This window comes from Gigantopelta aegis, chromosome 3 (assembly GCF_016097555.1).
Source record: "Gigantopelta aegis isolate Gae_Host chromosome 3, Gae_host_genome, whole genome shotgun sequence".
Taxonomy (NCBI): Eukaryota; Metazoa; Mollusca; class Gastropoda; order Neomphalida; family Peltospiridae; genus Gigantopelta; species Gigantopelta aegis.
The window spans coordinates 25,528,121-25,553,265 of NC_054701.1; the positions used below are offsets into that span (position 1 = coordinate 25,528,121).

Consider the following 25,145-nt stretch of genomic DNA (forward strand, 5'->3'; position numbering starts at 1 on the left):
TCTTTAGTGGAGGAGGATGGGCAGTATCTAGAGGGGCCACAAGCCAGATGTTTCTCTTTATATATATATATACAGAGCAGGACAAAAAACGTACATTTTCGTCCTTGAGTGGGGGAGGGCTGCGTGATACCCCTCCCCCATCCCACCATCACCACCGCCACCCGGCCTGACCGATTCCTACGGACCTGGTATATGCATGTATTTGTATGTATGTGTCTAGATTTATGAATATCTATATAGGTGCGGATCCAAGTGGGCTCATAGGGGTCCCGTTACCCCGCCTTTTGAGAAGAGAAAGTTAAGGGCCACAAGCCTGCTGTGACCCCCACATATTTTTCATTCATGTTGCACAGTAGAAAGAAAGAAAGAAATGTTTTATTTAACGACGCACTCAACACATTTTATTTACGGTTATATGGCGTCAGACATATGGTTAAGGACCACACAGATTTTGAGAGGAAACCCGCTGTCGCCACTACATGGGCTACTCTTCCGATTGGCAGCAAGGGATCTTTTATTTGCGCTTCCCACAGGCAGGATAGCACAAACCATGGCCTTTGTTGAACCAATTATGGATCACTGGTCGGAAAGAGTAGCCCATGTAGTGGCGACAGCGGGTTTCCTCACAAAATCTGTGTGGTCCTTAACCATATGTCTGACGCCATATAACCGTAAATAAAATGTGTTGAGTGCGTCGTTAAATAAAACACTTCTTTCTTTAAGATATTTCCACTTACAGCTGCATAATGACCAAAATACGATTGTACCTTAAATACACCTATCCCGCTTAAAAATAAAAATATATCCCAAACATTTTATTTACTACTATTTTTTATTTTATTTAAACATCCAATGAGGATGATAGATTGGTTAAGTCGTGACATTACATTTTGAATTTGACAAAAAAAGAACTTGCTGTTATTTTAGTGCACGAATAATGTTTTTGTATACTTAATAATTGTTTGGCATCATCCATTCTGCTGGTGACGGACAGTGGATTATTACTGTACATAGTTCTGCGCGGCTTATATTTCATCAGGCGCGGATCCAGTGAGAGGGTGCTATAGGTGCGCATTTCAGTGACATTTCGACATCTTGCGTTAAGTTACGAAAGTTGCCGAAGATATTACCATAAAAACGTCAACATTCCTTTGACGTGACGTCAACAATGCTTTGACCTTTTAATATGCTTATTCATGTTAAAGTGATACTACGCACATTCGTCTGAATATTGTTTAACTCAGAAATGTGTCAAAGAATCGCTGTTTGACATTTATAATCATATTTATTTTAAATGTGTATAAATATAAAATGCATGGATCTAATACTACCTAATGACGACATCTAACTACTGTGCTGTTCTGCTCCAATATTTCACACAGATGTTGAGCGGAAGGATCAATAGAGGTAAGTGATTGTTTGTTTGTTTGATTGTTTCTTTGTCAGGACCGATGCAGTAAGAGGTGGGGGCGTAGGCATTATCGTAGCCAGTATTTTATATTTGGGGGGGGGGGGGGGGCTGCACCCACATTGGGAGCAGGAACCCACACTGACAATGAGTCGTGTTATGTGGCGACAGGTACATATAAAAAGATGTTTGGGTGGTAAAAAAAAAAAAGGTGATTTGCGGGTATTTCCCTCATGAGCTCCTGCTGCCCCCCCCCCCCCCCCGACCCCCGACTACGCCAATAAATGTTAAAAAAGAATACAAAAACATTTTCCCAAGGTTATTTCTGTTCAGTTCAATCCAGTTTATTGCATCAATATAAGCATACGAACTGCTCCCGAAGCGTGGATCCAAGAGGAGTGGCACACACCACACACCACACCACACCACACCCCTCCTAAATTCGAAGCGTCCCGAAAACCTCATTGTTTAACAGATGAAAATAATAGGCGTGCAGATTGAGGCTCATTTTGGTGATAAGTGGCAACTACCCTACCACCAGCTAATTTTGGTATTTATCGATAGTATATGTCCTGACTATCTCACAGGTGAAAATTACACAGAATTCCGGGGGGGGGGGGGGGGGGGAGAGACTTACTCAAATGACGTCATTAAAATGGCGACCGTATTTAGTATATTTTTGAAGCAGGCCAGTAAAATGATGTAGGCGTTCCAGATAAAAGCATCAAATTATGTCCACAAGTTGCCCAGTGCCATAATTTTCAACTTTTAATATGAACCACTTGCCCAAATTACATTATGGTGGTTAAATTGGATTTTCAAGATGGTGAGAATCTCACTTCGCTGTTTTACCTGAACTTGGATAGTATAATGCATTTATTATAGGTGTTTTTTTAGCGGGGAACATATTACATGTACATGTATATATTATATTCTTTTTTAGCGGGGGACATATTACATGTACATGTATATATTATATTCTTTTTTAGCGGGGGACATATTACATGTACATGTATATATTATATTCTTTTTTAGCGGGGGACATATTTACAATGTTTAGCTTAATATTTTTGTGGATGATTACTATACAGATAATACAGGCAGGGTGGAGCAAGGGGGCTGGGTAGGGCTCTAGGCCACAACCCACCACCACCCCCCCCCCCACACACACACACACACCACCACCACCCCACTCCACTCCACCACGACCACACCTGTAATTCTGAATCGAAACTATTATTGATAGTAAATCTTAAGACATTGATGGATTTTACTTGTAGAATGCAGGAATTGCATTTCAGGACATCTAGTTTTCAAAATTTTACGGGGGAGCATACCCCCGAACTCCCTAGAAACAGTAAGCTCCCTAATACATAGTTTACTTTTGAATTCTATATATGCCCCTTTTAAGTGTTGCACTCACTACCTTGAAAAGTCCAGCATCCGTCCCTGCAAGTTATAACAATATTTAAAAATTGCAAAATTGTCACCATCCCCTTCTCCATCGTCAGCTTGACAGGCATGTTGTGTCCCCTGCTCGATCCTCCACTGCTATATAATCATAAATGTATTGTATGCATGTCGGCTTTGACTAGTACATATATACGTACCGGCACAGGGGATACACGCCTTTTTTAACGTCACAAATTGTCTCTGCTAGGAAGCCGCAATTTGGAAACTTACGACCTGTCAGACGAGGTGTGATCAAATTGTAAGCATACAAAATACACAAAACAGTATGAGGAAAATAAACATTTACTGATATCTTATCAACAATATTTAATTAAAAAGATTTTTTTTTTAAAGCAAAACATGCATGTATGTCTGCACGTATGTAATTAATAGATGTGCTGTCGTTTCTTCGCGTGCATACACGTATGGATTTCCACTTTCCTTTCTATCACTGTTCGGTAAGGACGAACAAGCCACTGGGCCCGGTTACACAAAGACGTGTAACTAAGTGTCCGATATGTGTGTGGTACGTGGACGTAATTATCGTTTTACTCCAGTAACTAGAAGAATGTGTAGAGCACACTTTGCATGTTCGTAAAATACTGGCGTGCGTAGTGGCTAAGAACGTGTAAATATTGTTTTACTTCAGTAACTAGAAGAATGTGTAGAGCACACTTTGCATGTTCGTAAAATACTGGCGTGCGTAGTGGCTAAGAACGTGTAAATATTGTTTTACTTCAGTAACTAGAAGAATGTGTAGAGCACACTTTGCATGTTCGTAAAATACTGGCGTGCGTAGTGGCTAAGAACGTGTAAATATTGTTTTACTTCAGTAACTAGAAGAATGTGTAGAGCACACTTTGCATGTTCGTAAAATACTGGCGTGCGTAGTGACTAAGAACTTGTAAATATCGTTTTACTCCAGTAATTAGAAGAATGTGTAGAGCACACTTTGCATGTTCGTGAAATACTGACTAAGAACTTGTAAATATCATTTTAAGAAGCAACAATTGGCTCTCTCCATATAATGTATGTATGTATGTATGTATTCTTTTCAGCATGTAACTATTCCACAATTATACATTTCATAAACGGAAAAAACAACATGAATTTACGAATGTCAACAGCATTCCCCCCTCCCCCAACAAAAGAAAACAACAACCTCATAACAAGCTGTTGTAGCACGTGCCTGTCAGAGGCGCATGTGTCGACTTTCGCCGGCTCTTCTGTCCAGGACAGGAAAAGGTTTCGGGTGGGTGGGAGAGAGAGCATAATCAGTCCGACCAGGATCGGTAGCGGGCGAGGGTTGTCTTTTGGTGCTATTGAATTTGCAAATGTCCCGTAGGATTAAAGCCAAATAGAAAAAGTTGCGTAATTTTTTAAAGGTAATTTTGACGCATAATTTAGAATAGTTCATCAAAATTGAAAATGGAGCTAGTTGGATTGATTTGACTTAGTTGATCGAAAGGTAGCTTCTTGCTGGAACCGGTAGCAATTTTAGGACAGTCTCTTTAAAACTGAACTTTGTACTTGGTCCTGTGGGTGTCCGGTTTACGGGACAATGACCTCCCCTCCACCAATAAAAAAAAAACTTATTTCTTGGAATTACTGGCATTTGTGATCTGTTGCGTTATATGTGAATCCCCTTGTCCTCACCCCGATTCGAAAATTCATAACATCGTAAGACGTTTACTGCGCATTTCCATAATTGTTTACTGAAGTACTTGTTATCACAGAGTTGCCTTGAATTCCAGAAGACTCTGGGTTGACGTATGGAAATGGCGGCGGTATCCCACTTCCGTTGTATGAATGCGCAGAATCGGACGGATATGACGGAGGATATGCCGGCTGGACCATTCCGGTTGGGTTGCTGCTTTCATATTCTTGTTGCGTAGGTCCAAATGGACCTTTGTCGTTAAAACCCGGCTGCATGGCAGGTTGTCCGTTATTAAAGTGCACGGTCCCCAGTTGGTTGTTATAAAATCCATTCTGCGTCTGGACAGGTTGGTTACCGTTGTAGTAGCCTGGTGGCGCCGGGCCGTTGAAACGATTGTTATATCCTTGGGGTTGTAGGTGGTTTCCTGGAATTAAAGTCAATTTGATATTAATACTGATAGGTCAACAGAAATATTGTATAGTAGTATTTGCATCCCAATATTTAATCAGCATGCCCCCATTTTCTGTCACTGGTAACTTCCAGGCTTTCGAAGATTCCATATATCGTCAGCCTTGAAGCTTGTAATAGCAAGGGAATAAATCGAGATTATTATACGAGCTTGTGTGCCATACTGATTTTACGAAACGAGTGTCAGGATTCTTTTGCTGACACGAATTTCGTAAAATCAGTACACTCATGTCACCTTAGTCTGCGCGGTACAAAAATCTGCGCTCGTTAATTACGTTACATTACGTATTGAAACAAGTGTTGGGATATGTTTGTAAACAAATTAATACACTAATAGTTTACTTTTGCCAGCCTCGATCAACGTGTTTTTGTATCACGTGTCAACATGTTGTGTCTGTCAACGTTGTAATGACCAACCTTGTATATCAATTCACACAAGTTTACATAGAAGCTTCAATACATACCTTATTGTAATTTATGAATCCATAAATGAAATGAATGTCTTATTTTATCTGTTAACGTAAACGTCCAAGCATACTTTGAATTTCCCTCCGAGTGACACAATGGAAAATGGCTGCACACAGACTTTGAAGATTGCACTTACAGCATGGCCTATTTTAGCTATTGTTTGTTTCAAAATTATCATTGATTGTGTCCTATATGTCTAACAAACACTATTTGTGCTCATTTAGACAGTTAATAACAGACAACTTTTGTTGAATAAAGATCAATATTTTTGACATTGGCTTTTTAATATTGTCATTTTGTGTTGTCCAAACTAAGAAGCATGGAACACCATTTATATTTATCTCCTTTGCACAATGTAAATGTTTCTGAAACACACTATTAGTACAAGAGCATTAGCCAGTTTACATATACGGGGTTGGAAAAAAAATGTAGAAAGCTGAATTTTTTTCGGGAAACATTCTTGCTTATCCCCAATTACATATCTGGTGAGTCCCCAAAAATCCTCTTTGGGCATTTTGCATAATTAGCCTAATTTGCATATTAATGAGCAAATGCCCAAAAGTCAGAAAATGGACCAAACAGCTCACAGTAGTATCAACCATTACCTTGAATTGAGTAAAAACACTTGAGTTTAATAATATTTTATTAAAACTTTTAGTATTTATGGGCCTTACAGACCAATCAGAACATGGCAAATACCTCCTAATTTGCATAATTTGCATGCAAAATGGCCAAAATCAGACAAATTATATACTATTGCTATTGGAGCATCTAATTATTTTTTCAGGGAAATGTGGGACAGTTTTTCTCTGAGCTTTTGCACTGCAATGTGTGCAGGAATGTGAATATTCAAGAATATGATATGATTAGCATAATTGTGCCATTCAAAAATAAATAATTTAAAGGAAAATGAGAGATGACGATCCACATAACAAAATAAAATAACTGAACTTGATCATCAAATTCTTAGATATCTTTTATGGAAACTTAGATATGACTGATTAAAGTTAAATCCTGATAGTGATTGCGAATCTTTATTTACTGTTATCATAATTGACTGGGGTTGAATTTTCACATGTTTGGCCACAACACGATGAACACATTGCAGTGCAGAAGAGTCCAGCTTTCCGACATTTGCTTTTTTCCTGCATGTTGCCTTGCATCCGCGGCTGACAATATTGAGCACCCTATTTTGAGCAGCAGAACGATCTCTTGATATGGGAGACAACACTTCATCAATAAGCCCCCATCCCCATTCTGTGGCTGAAATGTCCGAATTGCCTAGCCAGCCCTGGACAATGAGGTACGTTCGATACGAATGGAACTTGGCTGCTGCAGAAGTTGGTTTTGAAACTATTGATGGTCTTGTCTCAATTTCAACATGTGTAGTGGCAGCCAAGAATGCTAATGCAGATGAAACATTTACCATTGGGCAATCAGCAGCAGAGGCCCTTTCTGGAAAGAATTATGCAGACATGAAACTCCAAACTACATACTAAAAATGCGCTCATTACTTGAGTTTAAAAAACATTAAAATTAAAATAACTTTAGTTGTAACACGTTTATTGTTCCATTGTACTGTGGCGGTGAAACAAATATTTTTAAAGAAATATCTTAACTTTAAAATATAATACAAATGCTTAGGTGCGCAGACTTAGGTGCCACCAGTGTACGACACACACGCGAGTGTAATAATTTCTTTATTATTCTTATTATTGGGGGTTTTTTGTGTGTGTTTTTTTGGGGGGGGGGTTTTGTGGGGGTTTTTTTTTTTTTTGGGGGGGGGGGTATTAATAACAAGGACTGTCTCAAAATGTTTTAACCACAACTAGAAGGAGATGACGAAATCACATCATATTTCACATGCAAAGTCTGAACTAGGACTGGAGATAGCGTCATGTTATGACGTCGCTTCCCAAAATTACGTCATCACACTTTTTATTACACGTGTGCTTCGTAATAAACTGATATGTTCTGTTTGTACAAAAACAAATCGGTCTCATTTCATTTTTCTCTAAAGCACAAAAAATGTGTTGGGCAATTATGTCGAGAGGCTTGCGATATTTTCGAAAAGTTTCAAGACTATTTCCCTGTCATACAGGTAAATGGAAATTCACGACTATAATGACAAATTACACCTATAACGTAAATTGACTACTAGTCTCCATTAACGACAAGCGGTGCACCTAAAAACAAATCTGGTAAGTCGAATTCGGAAATGCATTGTGTTCATTCGATATATATATCATATATCATTTCTAAAGCTTCCTTTTGTTTTTTCGCAATCGAAAAATCATTTTAGAGTTTTAAAAGTCATAGATTTATGTAGTTACAAAAGTTTTAGGTTGTTTGTTTGGGGGTGGGAGGGGGTGTTGTTTGTTGTTGCTTGTGTTTGTTTTCAGTTGTTTGGGGTTTGTTTTTGTTGTGGGGGTTTTTGTTGGGGTTTTTTTTTGGGGGGGGTGTTTTGGGGTGTGGGGGGGTTGGGGGTTGGGGGAGGGTAATTTAATCATCGGCTATGGATGTCAAATATGTGGTAATTCTGACAGTCTTATAGAGAAAACCTGAGGTTTCTAGGGGGGTCCTTATGCGTACTTGATGTAGGGTCGATCCCCAGCCAGTGCTCCACTACTGGTGTGACTAAAGCTTGTTAAAGTTTGTTTTGTTTAACGACACAACTAGAGCACATTAATTTATTAATCATCGGCTATTGGGCGTCAAACATTTGGTAATTTGTACATATAGTCTAAGATAGGAAACCCGCTACATTTTCCATTAGTAGCAAGGGATCGTTTATATGCACCATCCCATATACAGGATAGCACTTACCACGTCCTTTGATATACCAGTGCACTGGCTGGAGCTAAAAATAGCTCAACGGGCTCACTGATCAAGCAAGCGCTTTTACCGCCCCATTGGTGTGACTGAGACCGAGACGTGAACTAACCTGTCTGTGGGATTAGGCGTATAAAAGATCCCTTGCTGCTATTCAAAAATTGTAGTCCATTGTGGGTTGGCAGCGGGTTTCCTCTCATTATCTGTGTGGTTCTTAACTATGTGTCCGGCGTCATATAACCGTAAATAAAAATTTGTTGATTGTGTCGTTAAATAAAACATTTATCTTTCTTTCTTTCTTATGGTATGTGCTATTCTGTCTGTGGGATGGTGCATATAAAAGATCCTTTGCTACTAATGGAAAAATATAGCGGGTTTCCTCTCTGAGATTAAGAAAATTACCAAATATCTGACATCAAATAGCCTATGATTAATAAATCAATGGGTTCTAGTGGTGACGTTAAACAAAACAAACTTCTTTATTTATTTATTTCCTTTTCCGTTCGGTACACTCAGGGGGCTCGATCCTACGATGATGGATCCATCACATCCTAGGTAGGAAATCTACCACTGAACTATATGTACCTCCCATAGTTCCTAAACGCCACGCTGTAGAAATGATCAGGGGCCTAATTCACTAAACTCTCGCAACTTTGCCATCTCACAGTGCAATGCTAAAATACTTACAAAGAGGATGTTTTGTTGTTTAGCAGAGCCTAAGAGACCTTTGTGAATTAGGACACAGATGTGTAGTCCAAGATGACTTTAATGAAGGAAGGTTTTTGTAACTATATTAAAATAACTTGAAATGCAATTCGGAATGTATGTACAAGTCTTTATCAGCTATTATTAACATCACTGAACTAAACAAACATAAGTGTACTCAGAACAGACAAAACGTCTGTGTGCAAGTTAATCAGATAAAACGCCGTGCACATAACAGCAGAAGTTGGCCTGGTTATAGGGTGTATAACACCAAATCAAATCCCATAGACCACACTAGTAGCATGTGGCTAAAACTACCTGCAGCGTATTAATCGACATACACACCACAGATATAAATACTACCAACCTCACCCTTAAAGTGAATCAGAAAACAATTGGGGTCAAACTGCTCATTTCAGAGATAACGTGTAGTGTTTATGATTACCTCAGTTCCGCACAAAAACTTAGCACTAGTTTTTTACAGATATAACGATACCTGACACAGTGGTACTAGATGAAATAAAATTGGATACATTTTCTGCACAGGTCAAACTAATTTTTTTTCACAACAAACACGTTCACATTTATGACCAATGGCCGGACTTATGGTATTGACTGCTCTATCAAATGTTGGGTGTACATCGAACTTTGACCCAACCGGATCTTATTTGGTGTCTTGCTACCTTTAGTGCTGACAGAAAGGCATTAATGGTTGGTCCTGGTCTGTCTCAGGGGTACCCAACTGCTAACAGATGGTGGAACATCAAATGGAAAGTCAGAAAATAAAGGTATTATAATACTTTGCTTGTATAGTGTTCTGCAGCGGATAAGCTGCCTTGACTATAGCCAGTATATAGGTCGTCGTCATGCAATGTTCCTCACACTGCAGGAAAGAATCATGTTTCTTTTCTTCCAATAGAGAGCATTCGACACACAAACACAGATCATGTGTGGCGGTTTTGGTGGGGTTTAATTTAGCTAATGCAGTCTTTCTACCACTGGTTTATCAGCAGTCACATTCCTAATGCGTGGTCTCATAACATGGAACAGAATAGTGGTGGTAATCATGATGGCAGTGCATCATCATGATGACGGTGATAATGATGGTGATGATGATGATGATGATGACGCTGTTGATGATGATGATGATGATGATGATGGTGATGATGATGACGCTGTTGATGATGATGATGAAGACGATTATGTAATTCATATTGTTTTATGTGTACGCATTGCATATTAATTTTTTAAACCATAAAATGCCATTTTGTATTTTCTGTCTCTATTTTGTTTCATAAATTTTAATTATTCGTGAACTTTTACTGCGATTCATATGCATTGCTATTCCTATGGAAAATAACTGATGTTGGTTAAATATTGGCTAAATGTGATCAAAAGTTGGCCGCATTGATGATATTGTTATTCTTTGGCCACACCTTGACCATAAACAACGACATCACTGGAACACATTGGTTTATTAATCATCGGCTATTGGATGTCAAACATTTGGTAATTCTGACTCGTAGTCTTTAGAGGAAACCCGCTACAATTTTCCATTAGTTGCAAGGGATCTTTTATATGCACTATATACCAGTCGTGGTGCACTGGCTGGAACGAGAAATAGCCCAATGGGCCCGCCGACGAGAATCGATCCTAAACCGACCGCGCGTCAAGCGAATGCTTTTACCACTGGACATCTAATTTCTGATTAAAACCATCCACATCTTGGAGTAATTGCTTTACCTGTAGGTAGCACGCTGATCTTAATTCTGGATGGTTGTACAACTCGGCCCCGACTTCCGTTCTTCTTCACACACATACAAACGATGGCCAAAGTGACAGCAACAAGTATTAGACAACCGACGACTATTCCAGCGATCGACGAAGTCCTGTAATAATACAAATTGTCAAATTGTTAATGGCTTTCTGAAATACAAGCTCCTCGAAGAGAAGTATCTTCAGCTGGGGAGGTCAAACATATAAATATATAGGACTGATTTCATATGTCTGGGTTTCGTAACACCAGGACCCGTGCTTATAAAAGTTAAAGTCCAGACTTTAACGTAATGCTATTTGAATGGCGTTGCCATGACGTTAAAGTCTGGACTTTATTAAAGTCTAGACTTCAAGGTTTATAAGCACGGGGCCAGGACGTAATGTCAAAAGTTGCGACTTAAGCTAAAATATCATGTATTGCTCATGTAAAACAAGTCTAGCCAAACCCTTGACGCATTTATTTCTACATTTTGCCGTCAAGTTCGTGTTACAGTCGTGGGTCGCAACTTTTCACGTTAGGTCTAAGTTATATGAAAACCTATGGTTAATACTGGTTTACGTAAAATTAGTGATGAGAATTCGTTGGAATTTCATCATCGATCATCGGTTATAATCGGTTGGCAACAACCGATCAACGTTCGATTACACAATCGGTTAGAACTATATGAACAAATGAAGGATTTTAATTTTAAGGATCATCTGTCTGCGGCTTGCATTTTGCGAATATAAACCCTGTACGACTATATTTTATTGCGGCTGGCTGCATGCGTTTTGCAGACAGTCTTGTCTGTAGTGAAGTCTGTAGTTAAGTCTGTAAACAAAGCCTTACCCCAGTGAAAAGAAGCAGCAGTATCGTGATGAGAGGGTTCCACAGCAAGACGTGGAGCAGTAGAATATTTTCGTGGCACCCGTCGAGTAGCTGAATTTAGTACAGTATTCCTGAGCAGACGCCTCTGTAAATACAAAGTACTCGTTACAGGCCAGTGGGAACGCATTCTCGAGAGGCGCACACTATCTAGTCAAGGGGCACAGTCTCTAGCGGGTTGGCGGGTACAATCTCTAGAGAGTTGACGGGTACAGTCTCTAGCGTGTTGACGGGTACAGTCTCTAGCGGGTTGGCGGGTACAGTCTCTAGCGTGTTGACGGGTACAGTCTCTAGTGGGTTGGCGGGCAGTCTCTAGCGTGTTGACGGATACAGTCTCTAGCGGGTTGGCGGGTACAGTCTCTAGCGGGTTGGAGGGTACAGTCTCTAGAGGGTTGACGGTTACAGTCTCTAGCGGGTTGGCGGGCACAGTCTCTAGCAGGTTGGCGGGCACAGTCTCTAGCAGGTTGGCGGGTACAGTATCTAGAGGGTTGGCGGGCAGTCTCTAGCGGGTTGGCGGGTACAGTCTCTAGCAGGTTGGTGGGTACAGTCTCTAGCAGGTTGGTGGGTACAGTCTCTAGCGGGTTGGCAGCCACAGTCTCTAGCGGGTTGGCGGGTACAGTCTCTAGCGGGTTGGCGGGCACAGTCTCTAGCGAGTTGGCGGGTACAGTCTCTAGCGAGTTGGCGGGTACAGTCTCTAGCGGGTTGGCGGGCACAGTCTCTAGCGGGTTGGCGGGTACAGTCTCTAGCGGGTTGGCGGGTACAGTCTCTAGCAGGTTGACGGGTACAGTATCTAGAGGGTTGACGGGTACAGTATCTAGAGGGTTGGCGGGCAGTCTCTAGCGGGTTGGCGGGCACAGTCTCTAGCGGGTTGGCGGGTACAGTCTCTAGCAGGTTGACGGGTACAGTATCTAGAGGGTTGACGGGTACAGTATCTAGAGGGTTGGCGGGCACAGTCTCTAGCGGGTTGGCGGGCACAGTCTCTAGCGGGTTGGCGGGTACAGTCTCTAGCGGGTTGGCGGGCAGTCTCTAGCGGGTTGACGGGTACAGTCTCTAGCGGGTTGCCGGGTACAGTCTCTAGCAGGTTGACGGGTACAGTATCTAGAGGGTTGACGGGTACAGTATCTAGAGGGTTGACAGGTACAGTATCTAGAGGGTTGGCGGACACAGTTTCTAGAGGGTTGGCGGGCAGTCTCTAGCGGGTTGACGGGTACAGGGTTGGCGGGCACAGTCTCTAGAGGGTTGGCGGGCACAGTCTCTAGCGGGTTGGAGGGTACAGTCTCTAGCGGGTTGGCGGGTACAGTCTCTAGCGGGTTGGCGGGCAGTCTCTAGCGGGTTGCCGGGTACAGTCTCTAGAGGGTTGGCGGGTACAGTCTCTAGAGGGTTGGCGGGCACAGTCTCTAGCGGGTTGCCGGGTACAGTCTCTAGAGGGTTGGCGGGTACAGTCTGTAGAGGGTTGGCGGGCACAGTCTCTAGCGGGTTGGCGGGTACAGTCTCTAGCGGGTTGGCGGGTACAGTCTCTAGCGGGTTGGCGGGTACAGTCTCTAGCGGGTTGGCGGGTACAGTCTCTAGCGGGTTGGCGGGTACAGTCTCTAGTGGGTTGGCGGGTACAGTCTCTAGCGGGTTGGCGGGCAGTCTCTAGCGGGTTGTCTCTAGCGGATACAGTCTCTAGCGGGTTGGCGGGTACAGTCTCTAGCGGGTTGGAGGGTACAGTCTCTAGAGGATTGACGATTACAGTCTCTAGCGGGTTGGCGGGCACAGTCTCTAGCAGGTTGGCGGGCACAGTCTCTAGCAGGTTGGCGGGTACAGTCTCTAGCGAGTTGGCGGGTACAGTATCTAGAGGGTTGGCGGGCAGTCTCTAGCGGGTTGGCGGGTACAGTCTCTAGCAGGTTGGTGGGTACAGTCTCTAGCAGGTTGGCGGGTACAGTCTCTAGCGGGTTGGCGGGTACAGTATCTAGAGGGTTGGCGGGCAGTCTCTAGCGGGTTGGCGGGTACAGTCTCTAGCAGGTTGGTGGGTACAGTCTCTAGCAGGTTGGTGGGTACAGTCTCTAGCGGGTTGGCAGCCACAGTCTCTAGCGGGTTGGCGGGTACAGTCTCTAGCGGGTTGGCGGGCACAGTCTCTAGCGAGTTGGCGGGTACAGTCTCTAGCGAGTTGGCGGGTACAGTCTCTAGCGAGTTGGCGGGCACAGTCTCTAGCGGGTTGGCGGGTACAGTCTCTAGCGGGTTGGCGGGCAGTCTCTAGCGGGTTGCCGGGTACAGTCTCTAGCAGGTTGACGGGTACAGTATCTAGAGGGTTGACGGGTACAGTATCTAGAGGGTTGACAGGTACAGTATCTAGAGGGTTGGCGGACACAGTTTCTAGAGGGTTGGCGGGCAGTCTCTAGCGGGTTGGCGGGTACAGTCTCTAGAGGGTTGGCGGGCACAGTCTCTAGCGGGTTGGAGGGTACAGTCTCTAGCGGGTTGGCGGGTACAGTCTCTAGCGGGTTGGCGGGCACAGTCTCTAGCGGGTTGCCGGGTACAGTCTCTAGAGGGTTGGCGGGTACAGTCTCTAGAGGGTTGGCGGGCACAGTCTCTAGCGGGTTGCCGGGTACAGTCTCTAGAGGGTTGGCGGGTACAGTCTGTAGAGGGTTGGCGGGCACAGTCTCTAGCGAGTTGGCGGGTACAGTCTCTAGCGGGTTGGCGGGCACAGTCTCTAGCGGGTTGGCGGGTACAGTCTCTAGCGGGTTGGCGGGCAGTCTCTAGCGGGTTGCCGGGTACAGTCTCTAGTGGGTTGGCGGGTACAGTCTCTAGTGGGTTGGCGGGTACAGTCTCTAGCGGGTTGGCGGGCAGTCTCTAGCGGGTTGACGGATACAGTCTCTAGCGGGTTGGCGGGTACAGTCTCTAGCGGGTTGGAGGGTACAGTCTCTAGAGGGTTGACGGTTACAGTCTCTAGCGGGTTGGCGGGCACAGTCTCTAGCAGGTTGGCGGGCACAGTCTCTAGCGGGTTGGCGGGTACAGTCTCTAGCGGGTTGGCGGGTACAGTATCTAGCGGGTTGGCGGGCAGTCTCTAGCGGGTTGGCGGGTACAGTCTCTAGCGGGTTGGCGGGTACAGTCTCTAGCAGGTTGGCGGGTACAGTCTCTAGCGGGTTGGCGGGTACAGTCTCTAGCGGGTTGGCGGGTACAGTCTCTAGCGGGTTGGCGGGCAGTCTCTAGCGGGTTGGCGGGTACAGTCTCTAGCAGGTTGGTGGGTACAGTCTCTAGCAGGTTGGTGGGTACAGTCTCTAGCGGGTTGGCAGCCACAGTCTCTAGCGGGTTGGCGGGTACAGTCTCTAGCGGGTTGGCGGGCACAGTCTCTAGCGGGTTGGCGGGTACAGTCTCTAGCGGGTTGGCGGGTACAGTCTCTAGCGGGTTGGCGGGCACAGTCTCTAGCGGGTTGGCGGGTACAGTCTCTAGCGGGTTGGCGGGCAGTCTCTAGCGGGTTGCCGGGTACAGTCTCTAGCAGGTTGACGGGTACAGTATCTAGAGGGTTGACGGGTACAGTATCTAGAGGGTTGACAGGTACAGTATCTAGAGGGTTGGCGGACACAGTTTCTAGAGGGTTGGCGGGCAGTCTCTAGCGGGTTGGCGGGTACAGTCTCTAGAGGGTTGGCGGGCACAGTCTCTAGCGGGTTGGAGGGTACAGTCTCTAGCGGGTTGGCGGGTACAGTCTCTAGCGGGTTGGCGGGCACAGTCTCTAGCGGGTTGCCGGGTACAGTCTCTAGAGGGTTGGCGGGTACAGTCTGTAGAGGGTTGGCGGGCACAGTCTCTAGCGGGTTGGCGGGTACAGTCTCTAGCGGGTTGGCGGGCACAGTCTCTAGCGGGTTGGCGGGTACAGTCTCTAGCGGGTTGGCGGGCAGTCTCTAGCGGGTTGCCGGGTACAGTCTCTAGTGGGTTGGCGGGCAGTCTCTAGTGGGTTGGCGGGCAGTCTCTAGTGGGTTGGCGGGTACAGTCTCTAGTGGGTTGGCGGGCAGTCTCTAGTGGGTTGGCTAGTCTCTAGTGGGTTGGCGGGTACAGTCTCTAGTGGGTTGGCGGGTACAGTCTCTAGTGGGTTGGCGGGTACAGTCTCTAGCGGGTTGGCGGGCACAGTCTCTAGCGGGTTGGCGGGTACAGTCTCTAGAGGGTTGGCGGGTACAGTCTCTAGTGGGTTGGCGGGTACAGTCTCTAGTGGGTTGGCGGGTACAGTCTCTAGTGGGTTGGCGGGTACAGTCTCTAGTGGGTTGGCGGGCAGTCTCTAGTGGGTTGGCGGGTACAGTCTCTAGTGGGTTGGCGGGCAGTCTCTAGTGGGTTGGCGGGTACAGTCTCTAGTGGGTTGGCGGGCAGTCTCTAGTGGGTTGGCGGGCAGTCTCTAGCGTGTTGACGGATACAGTCTCTAGAGGGTTGGCGGGTACAGTCTCTAGTGGGTTGGCGGGTACAGTCTCTAGAGGGTTGGCGGGTACAGTCTCTAGTGGGTTGGCGGGCAGTCTCTAGTGGGTTGGCGGGCAGTCTCTAGCGTGTTGACGGATACAGTCTCTAGCGTGTTGACGGGTACAGTCTCTAGCGGGTTGACGGATACAGTCTCTAGCGGGTTGGCGGGTACAGTCTCTAGCGGGTTGGCGGGCAGTCTCTAGCGGGTTGGCGGGCAGTCTCTAGCGGGTTGGCGGGTACAGTCTCTAGCGGGTTGGCGGGTACAGTCTCTAGTGGGTTGGCGGGTACAGTCTCTAGTGGGTTGGCGGGCAGTCTCTAGCGTGTTGACGGATACAGTCTCTAGCGGGTTGGCGGGTACAGTCTCTAGCGGGTTGGAGGGTACAGTCTCTAGAGGGTTGACGGTTACAGTCTCTAGCGGGTTGGCGGGCACAGTCTCTAGCAGGTTGGCGGGCACAGTCTCTAGCAGGTTGACGGGTACAGTATCTAGAGGGTTGACGGGTACAGTATCTAGAGGGTTGACAGGTACAGTATCTAGAGGGTTGGCGGACACAGTACAGGGTTGACAGGTACAGTATCTAGAGGGTTGGCGGACACAGTTTCTAGAGGGTTGGCGGGCAGTCTCTAGCGGGTTGGCGGGTACAGTCTCTAGAGGGTTGGCGGGCACAGTCTCTAGCAGGTTGGCGGGCACAGTCTCTAGCAGGTTGGCGGGTACAGTCTCTAGCGAGTTGGCGGGCACAGTCTCTAGCGGGTTGGCGGGTACAGTCTCTAGCGGGTTGGCGGGTACAGTCTCTAGCGGGTTGGCGGGTACAGTCTCTAGCGGGTTGGCGGGTACAGTCTCTAGCGGGTTGGCGGGTACAGTCTCTAGCGAGTTGGCGGGCACAGTCTCTAGCGGGTTGGCGGGCAGTCTCTAGAGGGTTGGCGGGTACAGTCTCTAGCGGGTTGGCGGGTACAGTCTCTAGCCGGTTGGTGGGTACAGTCTCTAGCGGGTTGGCGGCCACAGTCTCTAGCGGGTTGGCGGGTACAGTCTCTAGCGGGTTGGCGGGCACAGTCTCTAGCGGGTTGGCGGGTACAGTCTCTAGCGAGTTGGCGGGTACAGTCTCTAGCGGGTTGGCGGGCACAGTCTCTAGCGGGTTGGCGGGTACAGTCTCTAGCGGGTTGGCGGGTACAGTCTCTAGAGGGTTGGCGGGTACAGTCTCTAGCGGGTTGGCGGGTACAGTCTCTAGCAGGTTGGTGGGTACAGTCTCTAGCGGGTTGGCAGCCACAGTCTCTAGCGGGTTGGCGGGTACAGTCTCTAGCGGGTTGGCGGGCACAGTCTCTAGCGAGTTGGCGGGTACAGTCTCTAGCGAGTTGGCGGGTACAGTCTCTAGCGGGTTGGCGGGCACAGTCTCTAGCGGGTTGGCGGGTACAGTCTCTAGCAGGATGGCGGGTACAGTCTCTAGCGAGTTGGCGGGTACAGTCTCTAGCGGGTTGGAGGGTACAGTCTCTAGCGGGTTGGCGGGTACAGTCTCTAGCGGGTTGGCGGGTACAGTCTCTAGCGGGTTGGCGCGTACAGTCTCTAGCGGGTTGGCGGGTACAGTCTCTAGCAGGTGGACACAGTCTCTAGCGGGTTGGCGGGCACAGTCTCTAGCGGGTTGGAGGGTACAGTCTCTGGCTGGTTGAGGGGGCACAAGAATTTTTTTTATCATTAAAAATCGTATATCCTCCCCCCCCCCCCCTCCACCAGCCAGCTAGTGAGTCTTCTAGCTGTGGCTTGTGGTATAAACAATAAACAGGACACACGAGCTACGCCCCCTCCACCCCCACGCTCCCACCCCTCGATTCTTACGGGTCTGTGTTAAAGAGACAGTCCTACGTTTTCTGCCATTATAAGATGTTCCCGACAAACATTTAGCGACTAAAATTACTTACTAAATATAGATTATTGTCTACAATATCAGTGTTTGTATATATTCAATGTTCTTCTGGTAACAAACAGCAGCTGCCCCGGTTGATCATGAAGACCTGGGGAAGTAATGAGTTCAGCTCAAAACTGCACAATAAGGAGATGATCACTATTTGTGAAAATAAAGTATATAGCTTGACAAAGTGTAGGCTGACAGGAAGCAAACTTGACCCCAGGAAAAATGTCGACCTGTCAACTTTACCACCGCCACAAGTTTGCCTATGTGAACACATTAAAAGAGTAAACTATCAAGTAGGGATTTGGAAGAGAGCCCATACACCCAAACCCGATATTCCTGAACCCACAGACACCAATGAGTGGATTGCCGCTGGTGGACATGGAGAAAGACTGGAGCCAAAGTGGTGTGCTGGGGAAATCCTGCCACCTACATTGGCTGATATCCTGCAGGAGGTCCAATACAACACAGACAACGAAGAAGAAGGCACTGATGATGACAATGATGATGACAGCTGTAGTAACAGTAAAGAAGTATCAAGTAGTGATAGTGACAGTGATTAATTATTTATCTTTGGTGAACAAAGATATTTTACAGGTGAGTCTGTGCTGTGCTCAACTGCCCCCCCCCCCCCCTCTCTCTCTCTCTCTCTCTCTCTCTCTCTCTCTCTCTCTCTCTCTCTCTCTCTCTCTCTCTCTCTCTCTCTCGCGTTCTCTCTCTCTGTGTGTGTGTGTGTGTGTGTGTGTGTGTGTGTGTGTGTGGTTAACACCCAATATAAATAATTGGAATGTTCATTTTCTAGTATATACTGATATGGTTTATTGTTACAACCATTCATGGTTCTCCCATAGCATGACTATTTTGTTTTTTGTGCTAATTTCATGCAAACCAATTTTAAAAACATTAATGAACACTGATGTCTTGCACATGCTGTAAGGTGTCTAGCTTACAGTTTTTAAGTTGTTAGCTTAAAAATATTGATCATCAATAAAGTACAAATCAGATATTTTATTAGGTGTAAGATTTTGTGCGTTGCCTGAAATCCGTGACCTTTTGACCTCTGATGACGTACCTATTGACCCCAATTAAATATTTCACTGGTGTGCGTGTACCTCTCACCAATTTCAATATGTGGAATGTCAGCTTGCTAGTATAAACTGATCTGTTTTGGAGATATGACCATTTTTATTTCCCCTTTGTTAACGTTAAAAATACGACCTTATTCCATTTGTCACGGAAACACTACTTTGCACAAAAAATTTACACTAACACTACGGATTTGTTGCAAGATATGTCCCCCACAGTTTTCAAGTTGTTAACACAAAAATAATTGAATATTAAGAGAGTATAATGAAATAAATGCTTATATGTCAGATTTTAAGCATTGCCTGAAAGCTGTGACCTTTTGACCTTTGGTGACCTACATAATGACACAATAATTATAATATGCACACCAACGAACAGAGGTCACCAATACCAATATTTTGAGTGATCACATAGTATTCTCTGTTAATTTAAGTTTAAGTTATGTCCATTTTTGTTATCACTACCCCATAATTCTAATTCCAAAAAGTTTGCGTCATGGTTCACTTTAACCCCTCCAAAACCATAGTGCGTCCCAGTTTATCCAACGTTAACATTCATAATCCTAAAATATAGGTCTGAAACTGTTAGAAAAACATAGTTTAGTCAATTCGTGGGGGGGGGGGGGGGGTGCAAGGTCGGCCCCTTCAGCCCACGGACTATGTCCAACGCATTTGACTGCCAATATTATTAGTAGCTACATTTTAGAAGTACGAGTTTGAGGGGTACTTGGGGTGGGGGGTTTGTAGTTTTTGTTTGTGTGGTTGTTGTTGGGGGCGGGGTTGGTGAGGGGGAGGGGATATGTGTTTCTTTGTTTTGTTTTGGAGGGGGTTTTTTTGGGGGGGTGGTTGGAGGGAGGGGGTGTGTTTGATTTTTTTTATTTTTTTTGGTTGTTTTGTTTTGTTTTTATTGTTGTTGTTGCTTTTTGTATACACTATATAGATATAGACGAGATGACATATTGACCCAGATTTTCACAGCTGATTGAATTATTGATCAACGTTTCGCCCTAAGACCTACAGGAAAAAATAATCAATTGTACAATAGTCACGTTCACAAAGAAAGCTTTTAAATATTAATGGATTGTCTGTTTCTGTGTGTTTGCAATATATCTATTATCTATGTATACTGCCTGAGTGAAAACAAAGTTCATCTGGATCAATTCAGTCACAGAACAATGACTCTTTGGTTCTGCAAAAATATATACGCACTGGTAAAATATCACTATGTCGAAATGAAGTGAACACTTTTCAAAAGAACAGCTCGACGTCACAGTGGACGCTATTAGCAAACTGTTTGCGGACACAGCCGTATATCAATACATTTGGCTACACACGACGTAATGCTAGACTCAATCGCAGAAATAACAAGGCAGGTTATTTAGAAGAAAATACACGGAGACCAGGACACCCTATAAGAAACAGAAAACAATTAATAATAATAAACAACGACTCCTAAACGCCAGCAAACAGGAAAGACATGTTTTGTTTAACAACGCACTCAACACATTTTATTTACGGTTATATGGCGTCAGACATACGGTTAAGGACCATACACAGATAATGAGAGAGAAAACCCGCTGTCGCCACTTCATGGGCTACTCTTTTCGGTTAGCAGCAAAGGATATTTTATATGAACCATCCTACAGACAGGATAGTACATACCATGGCTGTTACACCAGTCGTGGAGCACTGGCTGGAAAGAGAAATAGCCCAATAGGTCCACCGACGGGGATCGATCCTAGACCGACCGTGCATCGATCGAGCGCTCTACCACTGGGCTACATCGTGCCCCTACACAAGTGGAAGTCTGAACAGAAACTTACAGATCTTAACCAATATGACACACGGCTTTTTGGAAAGTGTTAAAGAAAAATATAGATGACTGTAATTCACCACCTTTACAAACACTTCATCAGTACATTAAAGATCTAAACTGCAGCGATGACTCCACTCCCGAACTATAATATACAACAGAGTCGGGAAAAACAGTACCTTAAATTTCACCATATTACAAGAAGAAATATTTACTGTTGTCAAAACAAATTTTAAGAATAACAAAGCTCTGGGTTTAGATAAAATAATTAATGAATATATTAAGCAAACTATTTATTGTATGATTTATATATATGTTAAACTTGTTAATTTAGTATTTGAAAACTGTATTTTTCCTGACTCATGGCTACATACTTCACAGAGTGTCCAAATAACCAAATTCTGAGATGAGGGGTAAACTTTAGGGGTTTTTAAAAATGTAAATAGCGTTCTAAAATCATAGATTTTCCACACTATATATGAATTTTATTGCTAACATAGTGGCCTTGGTAATAAACATAAAATTATTGACAAAGACACCAAACTTTTATAATTATATCATTCGAAATGTCATTTTTTCAAAACAAATGCCAAAAAATTGAGGGGTAGGGTTTTTTTTCGAGTGTGTTCGTATATACACCATGCATTGTTGATTAAATGTTTATATTCGTTGGAAAGCTATTGGATCCAGCTATCCAATGGTACCAAGGTTATTAATATAACTTATTTGGAGATGGAGTAAATGCCTATAAACCTTCACATCGATAGCGAAAACAAAAGTTGTAAAATAGGCCGGGTAACATCAAAGAAAGGGGTCAAACTAGTATTTTGCCCCAGAGTTGGTGCGATCAACAGGCAGATCATATTACAGGAAGGTGTCAGCTACACAAAAATACTAGTCCCATAAATTTCCCATTCAGGTGACACCCCCCTCCATCTACACCTGGACTATTGGTGGTATAATCAGACCAATTGATAAAAGTTGTAATAAAAAAAATCCAGAAAATTATAGACCTATTACATTACTTAGCTGCCTCGTAAAACTCTTTACCGCCGTGTTGAATAATAGACTAAAACTGTATATTGAAACAAATAATATATTATCTGAAATTCAAGCAGTATTCAGGAATGACTATTCTTAAAATGACCTTATATACACACTGCATGGACTGGTCCAACTGAATAAAAGCACGAAAGAGAAAACCGTTTGTACAGTTATAAAGTTTAGCAAAGTATTTGATTTAGTTTGAAGGATTGGACTTTGGGGTAAATTAATTCAAATTGGTATAAATGGGAATTGTTTTCAAGTAATCTATAATATGTATCAGAACATTAAGTCTTGTGTCAGCGCACATAACTCACTAACAGATTTTCCCTGCTGTGTTGGCGTTAGACAAGGTGAAAATGTATCTCCCCTGCTATTCTCCTTGTTTCTTAACGATATTGAAGATACATTTAAAATGGATAACTGCCATGACATCGGTAAATTAAATGTTCAGTGATTCCTTAATATGTACGTCAATTGTTCTTTTTGTTTCACTCTATGCCGATGACACGGTACTCCTTGCAGAATATTATCAAGATATGCAAAATTCACTAAATATTTTTTATTCTTATTGTACGAAATGGAAAGTAACAATAAATTGTAAAAAGACAAAGGTTTTAATTTTTAATGGCAATAAGGTAGATTGTAAAACAAAAGTATTTTATCTTGGAAATACGAAGCTTGATCATGTAGAAAGTTACACATATCTTGCTATTATATTCCACAAATCAAACAGATTTACTATTACTAATGCAAGAAACAGGCACAACAGGCTATGTAGTTCGTTCTAAAACAAGGCAGATATTACAATATTTCCATACAGTGTCTGTGTGTAAGCTCAAATTATTTGACTGCATGGTTTTACCAGTCCTTTTATATGGTAGCGAAATTTGGGGTTTCGAAACTTTATCATCAATGGAAAAACTATGTAACCAGGTTTTGTTTTAATTGTTATTACCTGTGAGGAAATCTACATCATTGTATATGTTACATGGATAACTTGGACGTTATCCAGTTTATATAACTGTAAAATTAGGAATGATTTCTTTCTGGTATCGATTAATCACTTAAAAACAGTGCAAGTTATCATTGCTAGTGTATACATTATTACTAAATGGTGTGAACAATAATGTTTTTAATCACAAATTTTATGTTGGTAGTACATATATTTGGTCTTCACAGAGCAACGGTATTACTAGTTGTTCATTGTGGAAAATATATATTTCCACAAGGCTTACTGATCAATACTTGCAATCATGGAATACTCACGTTAGTAATTCATCCAAAGCTTCAAATTATAAATTATTTAAAAATACTGTTGCATTTGAGACATATCTCACACTTATAGAGAAAAAACACTGGTGCCCATTAATACGATTCAGATTTTCAAATTATATTGTTCCTACTAAAACAGGCAGATGAAAAAATATACCACTAACAATTGAATATGACCATTATGTAAAAATTACGACATCGGAGATAAGTTTCATTATATATTAATTTACATGTATGTTTTATAAGAATGAAAAAATCGTTATTTACCCGCTTTTACGGTTATATGGTGTCTGTCTTCAGAGAAAACCTGATACATTTTTCTATTAAGAGGTATGTTTTAGTCACCTTCCCACATATAACATAACAATCTTTAATTAAAATACCAATTATGAAAATGGCTGGGATGGAAGAAACCCATCCTATGACCCGAGAATCTCAGGCTAATGATACAAGTTCTTTTTAAACCTACCAATCGCATATTTTATTTTGTTTACAGGTTCCATAATTACGAAATAATAACATTATAGCATTAAGCACCTACCGCTCCATGTTAATATTGAGAGAGCAAATGTCCAGCACGTAGAACTGAGAAGATTATCCATGTTTTGTCCCCAAACTGAATCACCACATCATCATCATCTCATCACAGGTGAAAGTGGATTTCTGAAAGACAAGCGTCAGCGCGAAGTCATTGTGTTTACCGGTTACCTAGGTGAGTTTCAGGTAAATTCCACACCCAGGAGAGATGCGCTGTTGAGTTCTGCCCGGATGAATTAGCACATAAAGAATTTAACAAGTGGCAGTTCAGGGGCGTATTCAGTAGGGTGTCCAACTCTCGCCCCTCCACGCCCGCTCAAGCAAATTTTCTTCTTCTTTTTTTTTTGTCTTAATATATTTTTCTGGGGAAGCATGACTCGACTTCCCTATACACTTTGTCTAGATATCCCCAACCTGCATAAATTCCTTTCTGTTTTCCTAACGCGATAATCATGATGTCATTAACGTTATGTTTGTTTCATGAGAAACCATTTAGCCTACGATATTGATTATTTAATATTTGCTGTTGATTACTAGTCACGGTCAAATGACGACAGTTGATGATCTGATGCGAAATGGCTGGACAGGAGCATAGCTACCTACGAGTAAAACTAGGGTTTTTGTGAACGGGTAGGAACGTCATGAATGCTGATAAGAATATTGGTCAGGCACGGCGGAGCAGGGGTGGGGGAGCTGGGGAGGCCCTAGTCCCTCCAATAATTCTGAATCAAAACAATTACTGGTAGTTATTCTTACGGCAGAGATGAATTTTACTTGTAGAAGCAGGAAATTGCATTTCGGAACATCAAGTTTTCAAAGTTTTACGGTTGAGCATACCCTGGAACCCGCTAGAAACTTTGCTTTGCACCCACGATCTGAGTCACCCCCCCCCCCCCCCCCCCCAACGTCTACCTGCTTCCGCAGTGCCTGTTGGTAATAAATATGAGCGGGGTATAGTGTTGCAAAGAGTTTTGAACAGGTAAGTTGGCCTATTTAGTATTTATTAAAAACACATTGCTTTGAAGTCACTAATCATTTTTGTACTACATGATACCTGTGCAAATGGTATGCTGTCACTTACATAGCAGCAAACATGAAGCTGTGCTCTGGTTAACTTAACCGTTAAGCCATCAGACATACGATTTGTAGGTACTGGGTTCGCAGCCCGGTACCGGCTCCCACCTAGAGCGAGTTTTAACGACTCGATAGGTAGGTGTAAGACCATTACACTGTCTGTTTCATTAACCACTAAAAACTAACCACTAACCCACTGTCCTGGACAGACAGCCCAGATAGCCCAGGTGTGTGTGCCCAGGACAGCGTGCTTGAAAATAAGTTGAACTGAATGAATGAATGTGCTTTAGCAATCTGGTGAATAATATAACATTTTTGGTCAACCTTGTTGTTTTTGGTATGGTAAGTATCAAGGGAGAGTACTTTTTT

At 43.6% G+C, this 25,145-nt stretch overlaps 1 protein-coding gene across 1 annotated transcript; it reads right to left on the reverse strand.

Annotated features, from left to right (window-relative positions):
• Nucleotides 1-1,726: 1,726 nt before the first annotated feature.
• On the reverse strand, nucleotides 1,727-23,837 carry LOC121367758. The gene is made up of 4 exons (XM_041492109.1): nucleotides 23,707-23,837; nucleotides 11,596-11,719; nucleotides 10,734-10,879; nucleotides 1,727-4,941 (listed from the first exon to the last, which is right to left on the reverse strand). The coding sequence occupies exons 1-4, from the start codon at nucleotides 23,765-23,767 to the stop codon at nucleotides 4,550-4,552; spliced, it is 723 nt and encodes a 240-aa protein (XP_041348043.1). The 5' UTR covers nucleotides 23,768-23,837; the 3' UTR covers nucleotides 1,727-4,549.
• Nucleotides 23,838-25,145: the final 1,308 nt, after the last annotated feature.

Bases quoted from the DNA above. Each gene is read 5' to 3' on its own strand.
- LOC121367758 (XM_041492109.1), bottom strand. From the start codon at position 23,767: ATGGATAATCTTCTCAGTTCTACGTGCTGGACATTTGCTCTCTCAATA. The intron at 11,720-23,706 runs GTAGGTGCTTAA...TTGTATTTACAG, and splicing joins CTCAATATTAACATGGAGCG to AGGCGTCTGCTCAGGAATAC. The intron at 4,942-10,733 runs GTAAAGCAATTA...CTTTAATTCCAG, and splicing joins GATCAGCGTGCTACCTACAG to GAAACCACCTACAACCCCAA.